Below are 16,299 nucleotides of genomic sequence, written 5' to 3'. Positions count from 1 at the left end.
GCAATAATCTGGCTTGTTTTGTTAGAGTTATGATGGTTTAAATAGAGGAGGGGAAGAAAGAGAAAATAATAAAGCAGTCTGTATCCAAAGTGAGTTAAAGGAGTGATTGTATAGCAGAATAAGCTATTTTGCCTCACTTGCTGGCCCAGGGAGGGGAATAGAAGGGGAAGTCCCAGGAAGAGTGGAGTCAGGTATTGTAGCATCTGATTGGTCAGGTCTTTCTCTCACACTTGTGGACATTTCACTGGAAATAAGCAGTGATTAGACTACTTTATTCATAACAATTCACGCTTGAACCAGTAATATACTGAGCTATACAACACATTCAGCAAAATGCAATCTAAAATGAAGGACTTGACAGTTATTGTGCTTTACTGAAAACCATGTAACAATTGATCCTCAATGTTTAGCTTTAAGTCCAATCATTTTCTGCCACTTTCCATATATTAAGATGCAATCATTTTGTTACACCTTACCGTTTCACAGAAATAATTTCAAAAACAACATAAAGGAAACAAAATATTCACATTCTACATTTAGTTCTTTACAGTCTAATGTAATGAAAACATTTACTTTCAGAAAAAAACAACAAATATACCAATTGATCAATCGAGCACCGCAGCTATTCATGAAATGAACACTGAAAGGATAAGGAAAAGGATAACATGTAAAGACTGCAACCTGTGTAAATCAGTCTAGATATGAGCATCTGTTAAATGACAAGAATTTACTGTAAAGATAGAACTGCACAAATACCACATTCTAAGCAATTCAGACCAAAGAAAAATTATTACAGATTAATAAAGAATATTTCATGAAGAACATTAATGTTACCCTGATTAGACATTATTTCTGATTTTAGATTAATATCTGTCTTTGAAACTAAAAAAACAATATGTTTTCTCAAGCTGAGGCAGTGAAAATATCGCATGGGTGCATACCAATGAAGGGGCTGAGTAACAGAGATTCAACATGGTTAACACACTCAAATAACCTCTTAGTTGGAGTCAGAGACATACCGGAGCAGAGATCGCTAGCCCAGAGGTATGTCAGCAAGTCTGTGGAGAAAGGGGTGGCCTGGCACCCTGGTGCCCTGATATACTGTCCTGCTGTAGTGCCATCCTGTTCTATAAATATCACCTTGGTCACATAATCCTGCCCCCTCTAGTTTTCTAGAGATCCCCTTTCATTTTCCCTACAGGCTGTCACCAAATAATACATCGTTATAACAGTCCCAGTGGTGGCTGGTACATAAAATGTTATCCCAGATCAGCATATACAAAAAACTGTATTCTTCTTGAAATAATTACTGATGAAAGAACTGATCGAGCATAGTAATCAAAACATTGGTGATGTGACGTGGTGGTTAAGGAGATGGGCTTGTGACTTGTACTCTTGCATGTTTAATTTCAAGGTGGCATATTGCCACTATATCAAGGCATGTCATCTGAAGGGCCATTTTCTGGCCGTATATATACATAAATAAATAGATCAAAATATGTAGGTATAGAGAGATAAAAAAAGGAAAGCTATGTTAGTCCACTTAGATAAGGGTGCTGGCAAACCAAATAAAACACAGATGTCACACAGATGTGATTCTTGTAAGGGGGCTCGCACTCTATTTATTTCCAAGGTGGTTTGTGTAATCTATATATGTGGTAGAAGAGGTACTGTGATGACATGATCTGTTGTGCTGGGAGCATTCTGTGCAGAGCTGACACTGTGTGCTGTGGTTGCTGTTTGGAGGAGGCCATGTCTGAAAGCCGTCTCTTCAGATTATAAGAAGTGCAGGGGAACACTGTCGCTATAAAAATCTTCACATGCTGTTCACTGACAAAAGAGCCACGAAAGGCGAGTCTCATACAAGGCCTGGTGAAAGTGGTGATCTGGTGAAAGCATTCAGAAAGGGACATGAGGCCTGGACCCGACAGCTGCAGTGGGCACGTTTATATTTGTTTTGCCTGAGCTGGTGACGTTGAGCGCTGAACATGGAAACGCACCAAGCCAAAAACAGGAAGCAAATGAATAATACACAGCCGCATAATACACACTATATGTGTATTCATTAAAGAGTAATGTCCATGATGTAATATCCTCATAAAAAAGTAAATGCTTTCTAGGCCTCTTTTGGCTGTTTTTGGAGTGGATACAGTCACTTCAAAGTCATTATGCCTCTGATGAGATCATCCACAACCCACTTTGAGTGTTGAATTTTGTTTATCAAATGACTATTGCAGTTTATTATTCATAAACACAGACACACAGAAACAAGCGTACACAGGAAAATTAAAATAGTGAGGAATCACTTTCTTTATAGTATCTTTCTGCTAAATCAAATATTCATTTTAATGCTGGATATCTTTATTTGTTAGATACATCTGTCCATTTTCCCTATCATAACCATTACTTTTAATACCACAGACAGCTTTAGCATCAACTTATACAATTGTGTGAGATGGCTTAGGAAGATTATGCTACTCCCACACTATGACGCTCACTTCAAAATCAGAATACACGTGTGACAGGGAAAAACATGTAATTACTTTATTTTTGGCAAGTCCAGTAGAATCCTACATCAGCTGCTCCCGCAGAAAGAGCACATCTTCATCCACACAGTTCTACACCAGTGAGGATTCTCATGAAATTCAGCTGCTGGTTTTAACCCAAGATTTACACCACAGAGATTACATTGGGTTACTTGGTTGACCCTCTTATCCTGAGCAACTTAAATACAGTAGTTTACAAAGCATCTACTGATATAGCTGGATATTTAAGTACTTTGCGCAGTAAGTGGACAGGATTGTGATGTGGTGGTAAGGAGGGGGCGCTTGAGACCCAAACGGTACTGGTTCAATTCCAGTTGGGGAAGGTACTCAACCCAGAATTGCCTCAGTAAATGTTTCTCTGGAAAAGGTATGAGCATCTGCTAAGCGTAAGTGTAAACTGAACCAGTAACCTTTGGGTTATAAGCCCTGTTCCTTGCCACAACACCACCCTGTTGTCCTATTGGCCACTCTAAGTCTCAGCTGCCCCTGCACAGTACCACTCATCTCTTGTGTTGTCCGCATGTAAGACACAAACTGACTGCTCTCCCCCCGTCAAGGGTGCTCCGGAATGAATTGAGAACTTCTTTTTTTTTTTGGGGGGCGGGGGGGGGGGGGGGGGGGGGGGGGGAGATGACATCACAAAGGCCACCCAATCCTATTTGCATGGGATACTCTTGGGCCTTGAGCAGCAGGATGCAGAAGAGCTACAGGCCATGGAGACATAAGGACACTGAGCGGGGCCACAGTCTGATGGACTGTCACTAGGTGACAAAGACAGAATGTGCAGCTCTGATTGTGTTCCATTTTACTCTTCACCTTAACACATCAGTCACAGTAAACATTTTAAGGCTAAGATAATATGATAGCTGTCTCTAAAATAGACAAAACAGAGGAAACAAACCCAAGAGAGACACAGGTAACGCGACAGTTCATCCCCAGCATGTGTTGACAGCGATAATTACAAAAATAACATTTCAGACAATGATAAGAGATGTATTGCACTTTGAATCAAAGTGAGGGCTTTGAAAACATCAACCGTTGTTAGGACTTGCAGTCTGTTTCACTAAAAGAATGACTGCAGTGGTTTCATGACCTGAAATGGCACATAGATGCTGCCTGCAGTGAAGGCTACACTTCAGCCATCATGACCAAAGCTTGCTCTTGAAAATAAGGCTCTGTAATCACAAAAACACTACCAAACTGATCTCTAATGAAATAAAGACAGTGAAGTCCAGCAGTATTTGGGAAGGTATTGACACCGTGTTTACATTCCAAACATGATCAATGAATCAATGAGTGCAGTGGAAACAGAACGGTAAGCTTCATATAGGATCCTAAAACCCTCAATGAAGGTGAGAGCTGTCAGTGCCTCTGCATCTGCCTCCCTTTCTGTGGGACTTGCCAGAGCACTTGATGCCAGGTCTGAATGGCCAGGACTCACAGCAACTCCACCTTGGGATGGGTTTGAGGAGGCAGTTGCACTCTTCACCACAGACTGTTTGACAGCCATTGTATTTGTCAACAAACCAATGCATTGCCGCTCTGATTTTCCTGCCTACAAGCATTTGCAGAGCCCTGGACCCAAGGCAGCCCACTCTCCCATGTTGGACAGAGCAGTGAGAAACACAAAGCAGCACTTAATCCCTGAAGTATGACAGGTAGGAGCATAAGCTGACAAAGAGTGTCCCTCTCCTGTCCAATAGTTTGGAGTACAAAGGAAGACACAATGGGGATGGTGCCAGCTGGCCATGCATGAAGGTGTGTCAGGCAGGGACCTGACAAAACACACTATGCTACACAATGCTAGAATAGTAGTTTAAGATACTATACACATTGTGGCAGTGGTATGCACAGTAACTTTTTCAAACCCCACCTCAAAATAGAATTTTGCATCTCATATGAGCACACCTGTCAAGAGTTTGATGTAATGTGTTCTTGCGCCATTGTTATAGATGCGTGCACGATCATTTGAATTTCTCTGATTAGAAGTGACCTATGGGATAAAACAGAGATACAACTCCTCTCACTTGCCTTGCTCTCTGTGGATAAATGTCTGTTCAGAGAGAGTGAAATGTAGCTAGATGATGAGTGGAAAAGGTCTAAAAGCCCAGGTGCTTGTCCGGGATCTTTGGGGATGCAGGCCGAACTGATTCACATACAGCACCTTACTGTGACACATGGTGCCAGCCAGGAATTGATGAAGAATGGTGAATGGGCTTCCTGTAAAACACCCAAGCAGCAGATCTGGACATCGATGACACTTGCATGCACGTGCATGCTCACTCATACACCCATACAAGCCCCATCCCCATGAGTCATCAGATTTACTCACCATATTATTTAGTACAAGACAATGGCTCTATCTGTTCTCATACCACAGTGTTAGGATAGAGCTGAATCAGGAAGGAGGGAGGCATTGTCACCTGTGGTGTTATACAGGGCTGTGCTGTTCAGAGGTGCATAACAGGACAGGAAGCAGAGAACTGGCTAAACCTGAGGGCAACAAAATCTGCTCCTTACTAAAATGTATCTGTAGCCATGTACAGGAGATGGGCCACATGTTAATCTGCTGTCCTGCTCTGAGCAGCTGAGAATGATAACACAAAAAATAAAACACCCACAGGCTTCATGAAACTTCACATGGCTGCTTCTGCTTTAATTTTTTTATTTTTCCGACTACATTTCTGTCAACACAGCAAAACTCCTTGGTCAGACACTTCATTTGACATATTTTTTCTAAGTTGTTATTGGAATTAAGTGATTTCTACAACAAATGTATAAAAGTGAACAATACAACTTTATATTACAAAGCTACATATCTGTGACATCAAAGGCAGGTTTTACCTTCCAAAGAGTAACCTGAAGTATGCTGGCTAGTTTCAGATGCAATCAACCATGCATAACATAACTGTTAGGGCAAAACTCTCCAATTAGAATGGTTTGTGTTCTCAGATTGTCAAAAATACAAACTCAGTACATCACATTCTTGTTAATACAGAAAATCATTATACAAAAATAACAACTTAAAACAATGAGGAAAAAACATAATGAATACAAGAGAACTGGAAAAAAACAACAACCACAGTGTACCAATACAGTTTTAGCAATGGTAAATTGCAAAAGAATAAAATCTGCACAAGTGGGTATGACAATGCGGCAGTGGCAAGCTTTCTGGTGTCCCAGAAGCCTTATGTACTCCTGCAGGTTCGCAGGGGATTTTTGAAATGCTCTTTGCAGGCAAAAAAAAAGAGTAATATCTCAAGACGCAAGTGAGTTTGTGCTTTACAGAATCCGACTTTTTGTTTGTTTTGGTTACGAGACATAATTTGCACTTACTCCTGAAGACAAAAAAAAAAGAGGGGGGGGGGGGTGAACAATAACAAGGATGACACAAGACGTCAGGCCTGTGAGGATGCTGAGTGCACAGCCCTAATTAGGATGTCATGCAAATTGCAAGTGAAATGGTTAAAGAGGAAAGCACTAGAAGTCCAGGTGCTTCTTGCCTGTGGCCGTGGAGCCACAGCTCGGGCTCAGCAGCTTGGCGGATTCTGCCAGATCCGGTTTATTCAAACGGCTCACTGTGTCTGACAAGTCTGGAGGCAAGTGCAGTCTCTGTGCAGACAGAGAAACAGGGAGAAAGATGGGGGAGGGGAGAGAGAGGGAGAGAATGGCAAAGAGAGGGGGAAAGGGGGGAGCAAGGGAGAGAGAGAGATAGAGGGAAAGATGGGGAGGGAGAGAAAAAGAGGGAGGAGCAAACAGAGAGAAAAAAGGGGAGAGAGAGAGATAAGGGGGAGAATGTTTACAAGGGTTTAGAGGGAAAGAGAAATAACCAGAGGGAGGAATAGAGGGAGAAGACCAAAGAGACAAATTGTCACAATTTTTGTTTTAAGGAGTATTTAAATATGACAGGACACAATTATGCTCAGTGTAGTTGTCCGCTACAGATGCATTGTCTCAGTGCTGTGATTCCATACCACTCCTTTCCACTGAGGCACAAGTTCCCTCTTCAACACAGCAAATGATAAACTGCTGCTAAATTTGTCCTGCAGCTGTGTACATGATATTACACAAAGGCTAAACCAAATTAAATTTAATGTCTAAGACCACAAAATTGTTCATGCATAACATAAACACTGTGTGAGATAAACACAGGAGCATTGATGACTGTACAAAGATGTCATCAACAGGTTGGCACAGCAATATGAGAATAGAACAGGTAAGAGATAATAACATTACATTCACCACAGAAATGTAACTCATTTGTCTCTACTTTGAATAGTTATTGCCGCTTTTTAACAGAGCAGAGATTGCAGTAGCAAAGGAGCTAGCTAATGTATTAATCCATAATTTCACATATCCATTAGTAATATACACTTATTTATCCATGTACTTAATAATGGATGAAAATTCCACAAACTAATGCCTAAATGAATAAACTAAAAACAGCCTCAAAACAGCTGAATAAATGTGTGCCACTTGCCTGCAAAGATAATCAAACACTAAATACACCTGGTTGGATTTCTCTATCCTGTATCTGTGCAGAGAGTGAGTGGACGCAAATCGCCTTAAGCGGTTCAGCGGGCACTCTCAATCACAACTGCAGAGAACCTATTAGCATGTTGCTAAACCTTGCATTACCTTGGCCCTCTCACGGCTTGGAGAGGCCACAGCACTGGGGCTAATACTCGAGTCATTAACATCAAGAGGTTTACCACGATAACTTGCTCCACCCCAGCACTAATCTTCCACTTGAGCGGGATAGAGCTAACAGTTGCGACAAAAGAACGTTTAATAAGTGCTTCGCAGAAACCTGCAGCCCGCAATGTGGAACATATGAAACAGGGTCAACAGGGTTTTCTTCCTGAGTGCCAATCGGGTTTGTGGCCCATGGCACTTGACAAACAATGTGGAGGCTACTCCTTCTTAGGTTTTTACACCTCACCCCCTCGAGCCACCCAGAGAGGGGTGCACACTCATCCTGTCCACGCACAGATACTTATCGTGCTCCTAATAAAGGTGCTTGTCATCCCCCTTTGTGTGTACATGGGGACAAGAGTACTCAGTGTTGCTGCAAGTGAAGCTGAAGACCACTTGATCCCCAGTGCTTTCCCCTGGGCCAGAGCTCTGGCTTCCACAGTGGCCTGCTTACCTGCAGGATATACATTGCTTTATGGGCAATTTAACTCCCTTTGTTTGCACAACACTTTTCAGTGGCTTGTCAGGGGCGATTACTGCATTGACCATCTGATTAAGTACGAAAAGTGGATACTGGTGAAGGAAGCATCACACAGACCAAGGTAAATTGGAGGAGTGTGACAGCAGTACTGGACGAAAGCACAAACCTCTCCCCCCACCATTCTCCACAACCACAGGCCCACTTGACAGGAATACGTGTGTGCATCGTGTTGCATTGCAATTATCTCTATTTATAGAGCCATGCAAATCCAAATGATTCTGACAATTAAAACGTTAAACTGCTAGATGTGCTAATGCATTTGAAGAATTAAGCTGCCACATATGAAGCACATCAGACAGACTGTTTGCATCCTTGTAAGGTGTGTGTGTGTGTGTGTGTGTGTGTGTGTGTGTGTGTATGATGTCTGCATTCACAGAGACTAAAGATATTCCCCAATCCCCATTTGTACTAGACCTTTTCCCCCAATCTACTTGATGCTCCTAGTCCTGGAGGGGGTTTCCTCTGAATCCAGCCTCTAAGATGGAGCCCCTCATCAAATGCAGACAACAGTCTAAGCTTCCAGGGCCTCGCCTCCCTGTCAGCGCGGCCTACCAACCTTTCATGTTCTCAAATCACTCGAGTGTAATTCAGAAAGAAAAACAGTGCATTGATCAGGCCTCAACTTGGCTCGGATAAGCCCACTGTAGCGTACATTTTGCTGAGAAAAAGAATCAATACCATATAAGTATAGGGGAGTGAAAAAAAAAAACCTCACTGGCATCTAGCAGTCACGCACCTATACTTTGGCAGGAAGCACAGGGAGTGAACTGAGCATGTGCAGAAATGAGGTGAAAATACGTAACACGGCTCTTCAACCTAAATGCAAACCACTGTAGTCAGAATCATAAGTGTGGAGAACACACACTTGTTTTGTTCCAGGAATACATACGGACACACTCAACCCCTGCATCACTGGATAAATTCTGTCACAGGACAGCAAAGACAACAAGGAAGAGTTACATATTCCCCGTATGTACTGGCTGTGTAACCAGAGCAGTCTTCTTTCATGAAGTAAACAAGGACATTTGTTAACCTCGCAGGAGTCATCGCAAGCTTCCCCTGCTGCTTGGTAACAGTCAGAGGGAGAGCTGGTGCCGGGAGAGAAATGCAGGGAAACAGGAAGGAGTCACCACTGAGGGGGCCTGCAGCAGGAAGCTCCTTTCCTGAGTCAACAGACACTCACAGTTGACTTTGGGGTAGAGGGCCTCTTCCCAAGGCTGCTACACAGCTAGGAGATTTTGAAGCTAACAACATGTTATAGGCAAAAATGTTAAAGCACTTGCTTGTAAGCATTTATTTTATTAATAATACCACAAAATTTAAAAAAAAACTAGAATCAAGTATGGAATTTAGTGGTACAGCTTCCCGTGTGTCACTTGCGGTGCAGAGTGAGTAAAATGTCACAGAGTGACGCAGGCTAGGCGCTGAGGCCAGCGCCTGGGTGAGCGTGGTGATGGTGACACACACAGAGGACCTCAGTCTGAGGACAGAGGGAGAGAGGGACGGGTGGTGCGAAGGCGGCAGATGGAGGAGAGAGGCTGTCTGAAGGTCGGCACACCTCGTCGGCTCGCCATTCATGGCTGTTGACTCCCCGCCCAGAAAGACAGACAGGGAGCGGACCAGGCCTGAGGCCTCTCTCCTGGGCTTGGCAGTGCTCATGGCTCCATCCAGTGCGGGGGCTGGGGTGGGCGGGGGGGGGGGGGGGGGGGGGAGCACAGAGCCAAGGGAACTCTGGGAGTTCAGGAGGGCAGTCACTAATCATGCTCTTCTTTTTTGGCTCCCCACCTGTGGACAGTAGCGTCGAGGGGGGAGGTGGGAAAGAGGCTGGCCATGGAGAAGAGAGAACGCGCTCGGTTCCATGGCTGATTCAAACACAAGCATTATTCTGAGTAATTCATTTTACATGCATTTCTCACAAATCCCAGTCACAATCGACACCTCATCTGTGAATTGACTGGCACCTGTTTCTGAGAGTCTTTTCCCAACAGAGACTGCAAGCATGTGTATTTAGTCATGTTATGGGAAAATCCCTTGCACATATATAAGCACCACTGAAAGAAATGTGAACTGCGTGTAAGTATAACAGGGATCAACTGGGCTCTAAATTTTAAGGCTTTGTTCGGTTTAACTGAGTTTATGTCACTTATGCGCGCACAGAATTTGTGACCTAAATACCATAATTTCCTCAAACAGAGATTATGAAAATATCCTCACTCCATACAAACCATCAAAGGAATTCCACAGTTCATAGCTTGCTGCTAATTGAAGAAGTATTAGGTGCTAATTTAACAAGACACTTTTATCCGATGTGTTTTACTCACACTTTCAAACAACTGTTACGATAGTTCTGGGAATGCTGGGAAATATAATTTGTTCATACTAAAGGAAATTAGTCAGTTGTCTCTTTGGATGATGTGCTTGTTTGACTAACTACTATGCTCAGCAAACTGACACAAGGATTCCAGTTAACAACCATTCCCTACCATATTACACCATTCTAACACAGAAAATAACCTGATTAACATATAAAAAGAAATAGGAACAAGGATCAAATGCTAACTTGAAACCACATACCTGGTAGGTTTAATGAAAAAACGAAGTAGAGTGGTTGTAATCTGAGCTAAGCAGTGGGGAGAAGGGAACTGTCAATAGCATATATGCCCTTACAAACATACGAACAAAAATTCCTCCTGGCTCTCTCAGTTGTAGTCACAAATATGATGGAATCCCCTGAAAACTCCATTACTTGTAGTTATATACACACACACACACACACATATTTATAATATGTTATTGGAAGAGATTTCAGTATCCATCTCATAATCCATCTCTTAATTTGTTAGTCATTCAGATCCCTTCTGAGTTTGAGTTTGGTTTGAATATGGGTGAGATAATCTGTCCCTCCATCCAAAAAAGCCTCTGTTATCTCTCTACGACTCTCTAGACTGATGTTTCAAGGTAAAACCTACACTGAAATTCAACCCTGTATCTAGGTGGCTGAACATCACTGCACCCCCACCACTACATATAATCCCTCAGTAGTATAGGGTTACACTGCATTGTTCTAAAGATCATCCCAAGGTTATTTCTTGTAAATAGAGGAAATTGTGCAGAGCAGCTTTTTTGATTTAGCCTACAGTGGTGTTCAGCATGTCTAAATCCGGGACAAAGCAATCAGGTAATGATTCTCAATAGAACTATACACAGTTACCAGCATCTGCAATTTTCAGAGCCTATTTTAAAAATGACTTCCCAAAATCCTGTGGTGAAAAAAGGGAAATAAATACTCAAAATGTAACCTTTGATAAATGACTCTGGTAATTCTAGTTGGTGCAATCACAAAGGCTCTCTCGGTGACGAATGCCTCGTGGGTACCTATGTCTGTGGGTGAGCTGTACGTTCACCCTCGTCTGTGAGTGGTGTGGATGCCCAGGGGGCAGGTGCTGTGCGAGTGCAGGGAGATGGGCTGGACTCCTGCTGGGCATGAGCTTTGGGGGGGTGGGGGGCAGCCTGGAGTCAGACATCAGACTCCCTGCTGAGTACTACACACCACTACTGCCTGACATTCACTTTCACCATCACCACACAGCTCACATCCCTGTGCTCATCTCAGGAGCCTACTTCAATGAGGCAGCCTGCATTCCACTCGATTATTGTCTCTTAGCAGAGAATTCATACAGGGCACATAGGGATCCTCAATGGGGAAACCCAGAGAGAGTACATGGTTGGGCACAATGAACATTCATAAAGCAAAATTAATGTAAAGTCATCTGTTTGGAGCGTCCAACAAAACTCTTCCCTGGGTTCACTCCAAATACATATTAAATTGCTTCTGAAAGAAAAATAATAAAATTACTGTTTGTTTACTGTGAATGTAACAGTAATGATACTGGGATGAACAATTGTGTGTGTGTGTGGGGTTTTTTTTTTTTTTTTTTTTTTTTTTTTTTAAAGAGTACACATTCAGCCTCATTCGGGTGGTGATAAAATGTAGTTCAGACATGGTTAGAGGTTAGTTTTCAGTTTTTACTTTATATGTGAAGGAGCAGAGAAACAGCTATACACAGTTTAAACCAGTGCCTCTTAACATTGGTTTCAATTGACCTCTGTGCAGATCAGTCTTCATCAATTAGCTTGATTACACTATGAACTCAACGCTTGGATTTTACACTTATAGATGAGTATTGGTTAGATATATATATTATGTATACGTGTGCGTATTACATATTTGTTACTTTAAATATTATTCTATTATTATAAAACATATAATAAAACATTTTATTTTTCAACACTTAAATCTGGGAATCTGTCTCAAACAAGCTTAATTAATTTGAGAGTTGATTTAGGTCCAATAATTGAATATCTGACTGATCTGATGTTGACAATTTAAATTAAGTACTGTTTTGCTTTTACAAGTTACAAGATGTTAAGGATGGGTAATTTTTAAATTTTGATTTCAAGTTTTTCTATTAATAAAAAATCATTTTGCCTTTCCATTGTGAAAGGTCACTTGCAATCTGAGTCACCTGCTTGCTTGCACTGAACTAAGGTAACCTTCAAAATACACAAAAGAAGAAAATATATCTCTTATGCATGGAGGGTAATTTGACAGGCAAGCAAGCCAAGAATGGTTTAATGATGAGGGTTTTGCTCAACTTCCAGATGCAGAAACCTAATTAACCAACGCAACTACTTAATCAATTTGAACATGTTATAGCAGGAAAGAGCATGAGTTGCAATTGAATTATTTCTGTAGTTAGGAAGAATATACATTGTTTTTGTGCCACGAATTCACCAGGGAAATTTCTTTTAGAAACCCCTGTTCACCACTTATGGTTTTGTAAACACACTGTTCTGTTAAAACTAAACAAAAAGACCCCCAACACGATAGATTGTACTGTAAAAAGAGCATAGTTATACTCCAGGCACAACAACCTTTTTATATTTTATGCACTGAGCTTTGAAAAATCACTGCACTAGACACAGTAGCAAGCATAAAAAGACAGCTGAAACAAAATGCACACACACTACATATATTATATTATTATTATTATTTCCTTTGACATTTTCCTGATTTTTTTTCTCCAGCAGCAATGGCTTTAGGGAGCGAGTAGGTTTGTTAGAGTTGAGATTGTTGCATTGTGCATTTGCTTTACGTCTGTTTTGGAGCCTGGCGTTTGGGTACAGTTGGGTTGGGTGGTGTGCGAATGAGGGCAAGCAAGCCCTGGCTGGACAGCTCCTGTTAAATATTTAACACGGCAAGCTCTTGCCCAGGGCCTGGGGAAGGGGCTTGCAAACTGAGAGAGGCTCAGAGAAAAAAAAAAACTTGTAACTACTGCCTTCACATTAAATGGAGTGGCCTTAGATACCACCATCCCATGTGTTATGACAGCATCACTGGAGGATGATTGCTTCTCTGTCTTTTTTCCATTCATTATGCTCTTAATGGCACCATGTAACTAATGAATCACTTTTTCCAGTGATGACTCCAGAGGTGCTTTCATTTACTCACAGCACTAATTCATATCTTTCTCTAATAGGGGAGAGAAGTTCACTTCAGACATCTCAAGAAGGTAAAAATGCGGTTTCATTCAATGGATTATCTTAGATAGAAAGTCCATCATACTGATATCCTAAAGCTACTTGCATCAAGTTGGAGAGAGGAAAGCCACATTTTTAAACCTAATCATTACTGTGGTGCAGGTTCACCTAGCCTCAAAATCCAGCTGCAAAGCTTGTGGGCTAATGGTGTTACACTACTATACTGCCAACAGCCCTGCCTAAGGTCAAAGATCTGGCACATGATGTAGTCTTCTTAAATGGCAACAAGGCCTATTCTCTTAAAAAAAAAAACCTTATTGCAATCACATAACCTTTAATGTTTTTTCGATTAGGGCTATGTTTCACATTTTCTGGCAAGAAGTATTTGATAATAAACCCCCGGGAAAATTGTCAGCCCCTACAACACTGCTTTAATATATGAATAATTTGGATGTCCCATCAGAAAAAAAAAAAAAAAAAAAACTGCACTTCTATGGTTTCTCATTAGAACCAGCATGTTCAGCATTTACAACACATCTACCTGGGTACCAAGATAGAGCCAAGACATAACCAACTGCATAAATATTACCAGGCTTTTCCTTTCAAGTAAATAAAACTGCTGTCCTGTGACTCTCCATTCCTGACCGGTGTGCTGTGCAAGACCTGCGCATGCAGGCCCATGTGAAGTGTCATAAGATTGACTGTGGAAAACATACAGCCTGGAGAAGTAAGCCCTGGGTTAACTGGGTGTTAAATGAGGAGAAGCAAAGATTTGCTTGAAAGAAGGGCGTGAAGCTACTTCAGACAACAGTGATCTTGTTTCCAGGAGGTCACTGAGGAATGGCCACAGGGGGGTTAGGAGGGTACAGGGATTCACTCGTCCACTGCAGCCTTACTGAGTAGTCAAACCCATCTCTCTGTCTCTGGTTCAAACTGTACCTCTGCATCTATACCATATTCAACTTCCTGCAAAGAGTTGAGCAATGTCACTTGTCAATGGGGGAACCGTCAAAACTTTTCCTGCAGCACCTCAGGCGTCTGGTTTGGCAGTTCAGTGTGCAATTAGTCAGCGTGACATCGCCCTGCCCATGAGGCAGAAAGAGAATGCACCTCTCCTTCATACAACCACCCCCCCCCCCCTCCCCCCCGTCAGAGGTGCAAGGGAGGGCCTGCTGGGACTCACGGCACTGGGACTTCACAAGCATCTGTGAGAAACAGCATCAGCACTAATTTAATCACACCAGCAAGACCGTGGGACAGCACACGCCACACAAGGCTTTAGCTTGCTTTTCACAGCCAGTGTAGTGATTCTCATTCTTTTCATGCTTTTGGTCAATAAGAATACATACCGTACATTTTCAGTATGTTTTATTCATGTGCATATCTCTGCATAGCGTGACCCTGGGAGTGACACTGTAGTATTTACAACCACAGTGCAGAGGGCTGAGCGGTACTTACTCCTACAAAAAGACATCCCTAAACACACACACCAGGTTCACGCACAGTTGAAAAGCATTATGTTTTGCAACTGAAAGGTCAAACAGGGGTTACTGTGTCAGCACTGGTAACATTGGACCCATCAGGAATCGGGCGGGTGCTTCTTCAGGTCCCGGTTTTCATGACTAAGAGCCAGAGCAGGAAGCATGTGCTGACACGGGCCCTCCCCATGCTTAGTACAGTGCTCGGGAAGGCTTCTCCCATCACCCTTGTTGGCCTTTATCTTGGTGCAGCACCATAAGAAACCTAATGAAGCAGCAGGTATTTTCAGCTGTCTAGACAACAGGGGAGGAAGGCAGTATGGAAAGAAAAGGGGGAGTGAGACTCCTTTCTGATACTCCAGATGTAGAGGGTGGTTGTAAAGTCAGCTGGTCTTTTCATTTCAGTGACGCGGAAAAGCCCTGGATCAGGCTGGGTGACCGAGCGTAATCCATCAGAGGATGCTGCTCTCTCCCGTAGGATATCTTGTGCCAAGAAGACAGCACCCCCGAGAACAAAGAACACCATACTGGGGACTTCTGGTGACTGTGCTAAAAAGGTGTTGCCTAGAGTAACCCCTTCACCCAGCCAGGCATGCTGGACACTGCAGACCATTGTTCCCAACTTAACCAGGCAAACCACACAACAGTCATTAGTACTTTCCAGCTAATTTAGCCCACATTTTGCCATAGACTCACTATGCACAGCTTCGCATTCATGCATTTTAGCATTTTCTTCTTCCCAATGAACAGCAGTGGTCTGAGAAAGCATGGAGTTTCTTAATCTCTGCACTCTCGTGGTACAAGCATGTATTCAGGAGACAGAGCGTGGCCTGCAGACTTTAGGGGAGTGACTTTGGGAACAGTCCATGTCAATGCATACCTATGGGCTTCATTTTGCAAAACACTGAAAAGATGAGTCCCTAACCAAATTGAGAGGATTTCCCCACATTAGGACCTGTGAGGTTGGGTATGGATTCCATGTGATTCCAGTTATGATCAGATGTGACATCTGTGATATGAGAGCTAACCTCTCTGACTACACCAGCTTAAACCACTGGAATCCGTTGTGGAACGTCAATCTCACTGAGTCTCTTAACATTCCAAAAACAACACATCTTCCAAAATACTCAAAATACAAAACACTCAAAATAATCAACCACCTTCACTTATAAAGCTAACATCTGTTGAAATCATTCAAGTCTATTCAGGTAAGTACTGTATACATGTTAGAATTTTAGCCCTGGTTTACCTCTGGTAATAGCCAATGTGAGCATTGCTTGATTCTTGATGAAACTGTCTATCAGCATGACACCTTAGATTGTGTACTGAGTCACGGTGCTTCAGAGTGGCAAAAGCTGCTTTTGTTAGCAAAAACAAGCTGCAAGTGAATTTCTAGCTGACAAGACAATCACTGAATCCTGCTCAGTGTCCGGTTTCATAAGCCACAAGGGACTACCACACAGCTAATTACGAATAACCATTCAATATTGTATTGTGA

The 16,299-nt window shown here is 42.4% G+C and overlaps 1 protein-coding gene across 1 annotated transcript in view; it reads right to left on the bottom strand.

Moving 5' to 3' along the window:
- Positions 1–5,901: 5,901 nt before the first annotated feature.
- Positions 5,902–16,299, bottom strand: part of elp4 (elongator acetyltransferase complex subunit 4) — a 66,327-nt gene continuing 55,929 nt past the window's right edge. Inside the window, exon 10 of the mRNA XM_036535422.1 lies at positions 5,902–6,139. Within this exon, the coding sequence (XP_036391315.1) occupies positions 6,122–6,139 (18 nt within the window). The 3' untranslated portion in view covers positions 5,902–6,121. The remainder of the gene's footprint in view (positions 6,140–16,299) is intronic.

This window comes from Megalops cyprinoides, chromosome 8 (assembly GCF_013368585.1).
Source record: "Megalops cyprinoides isolate fMegCyp1 chromosome 8, fMegCyp1.pri, whole genome shotgun sequence".
In the NCBI taxonomy this organism is placed as follows: Eukaryota; Metazoa; Chordata; class Actinopteri; order Elopiformes; family Megalopidae; genus Megalops; species Megalops cyprinoides.
This window is presented reverse-complemented; position numbering and strand designations above follow the sequence as displayed.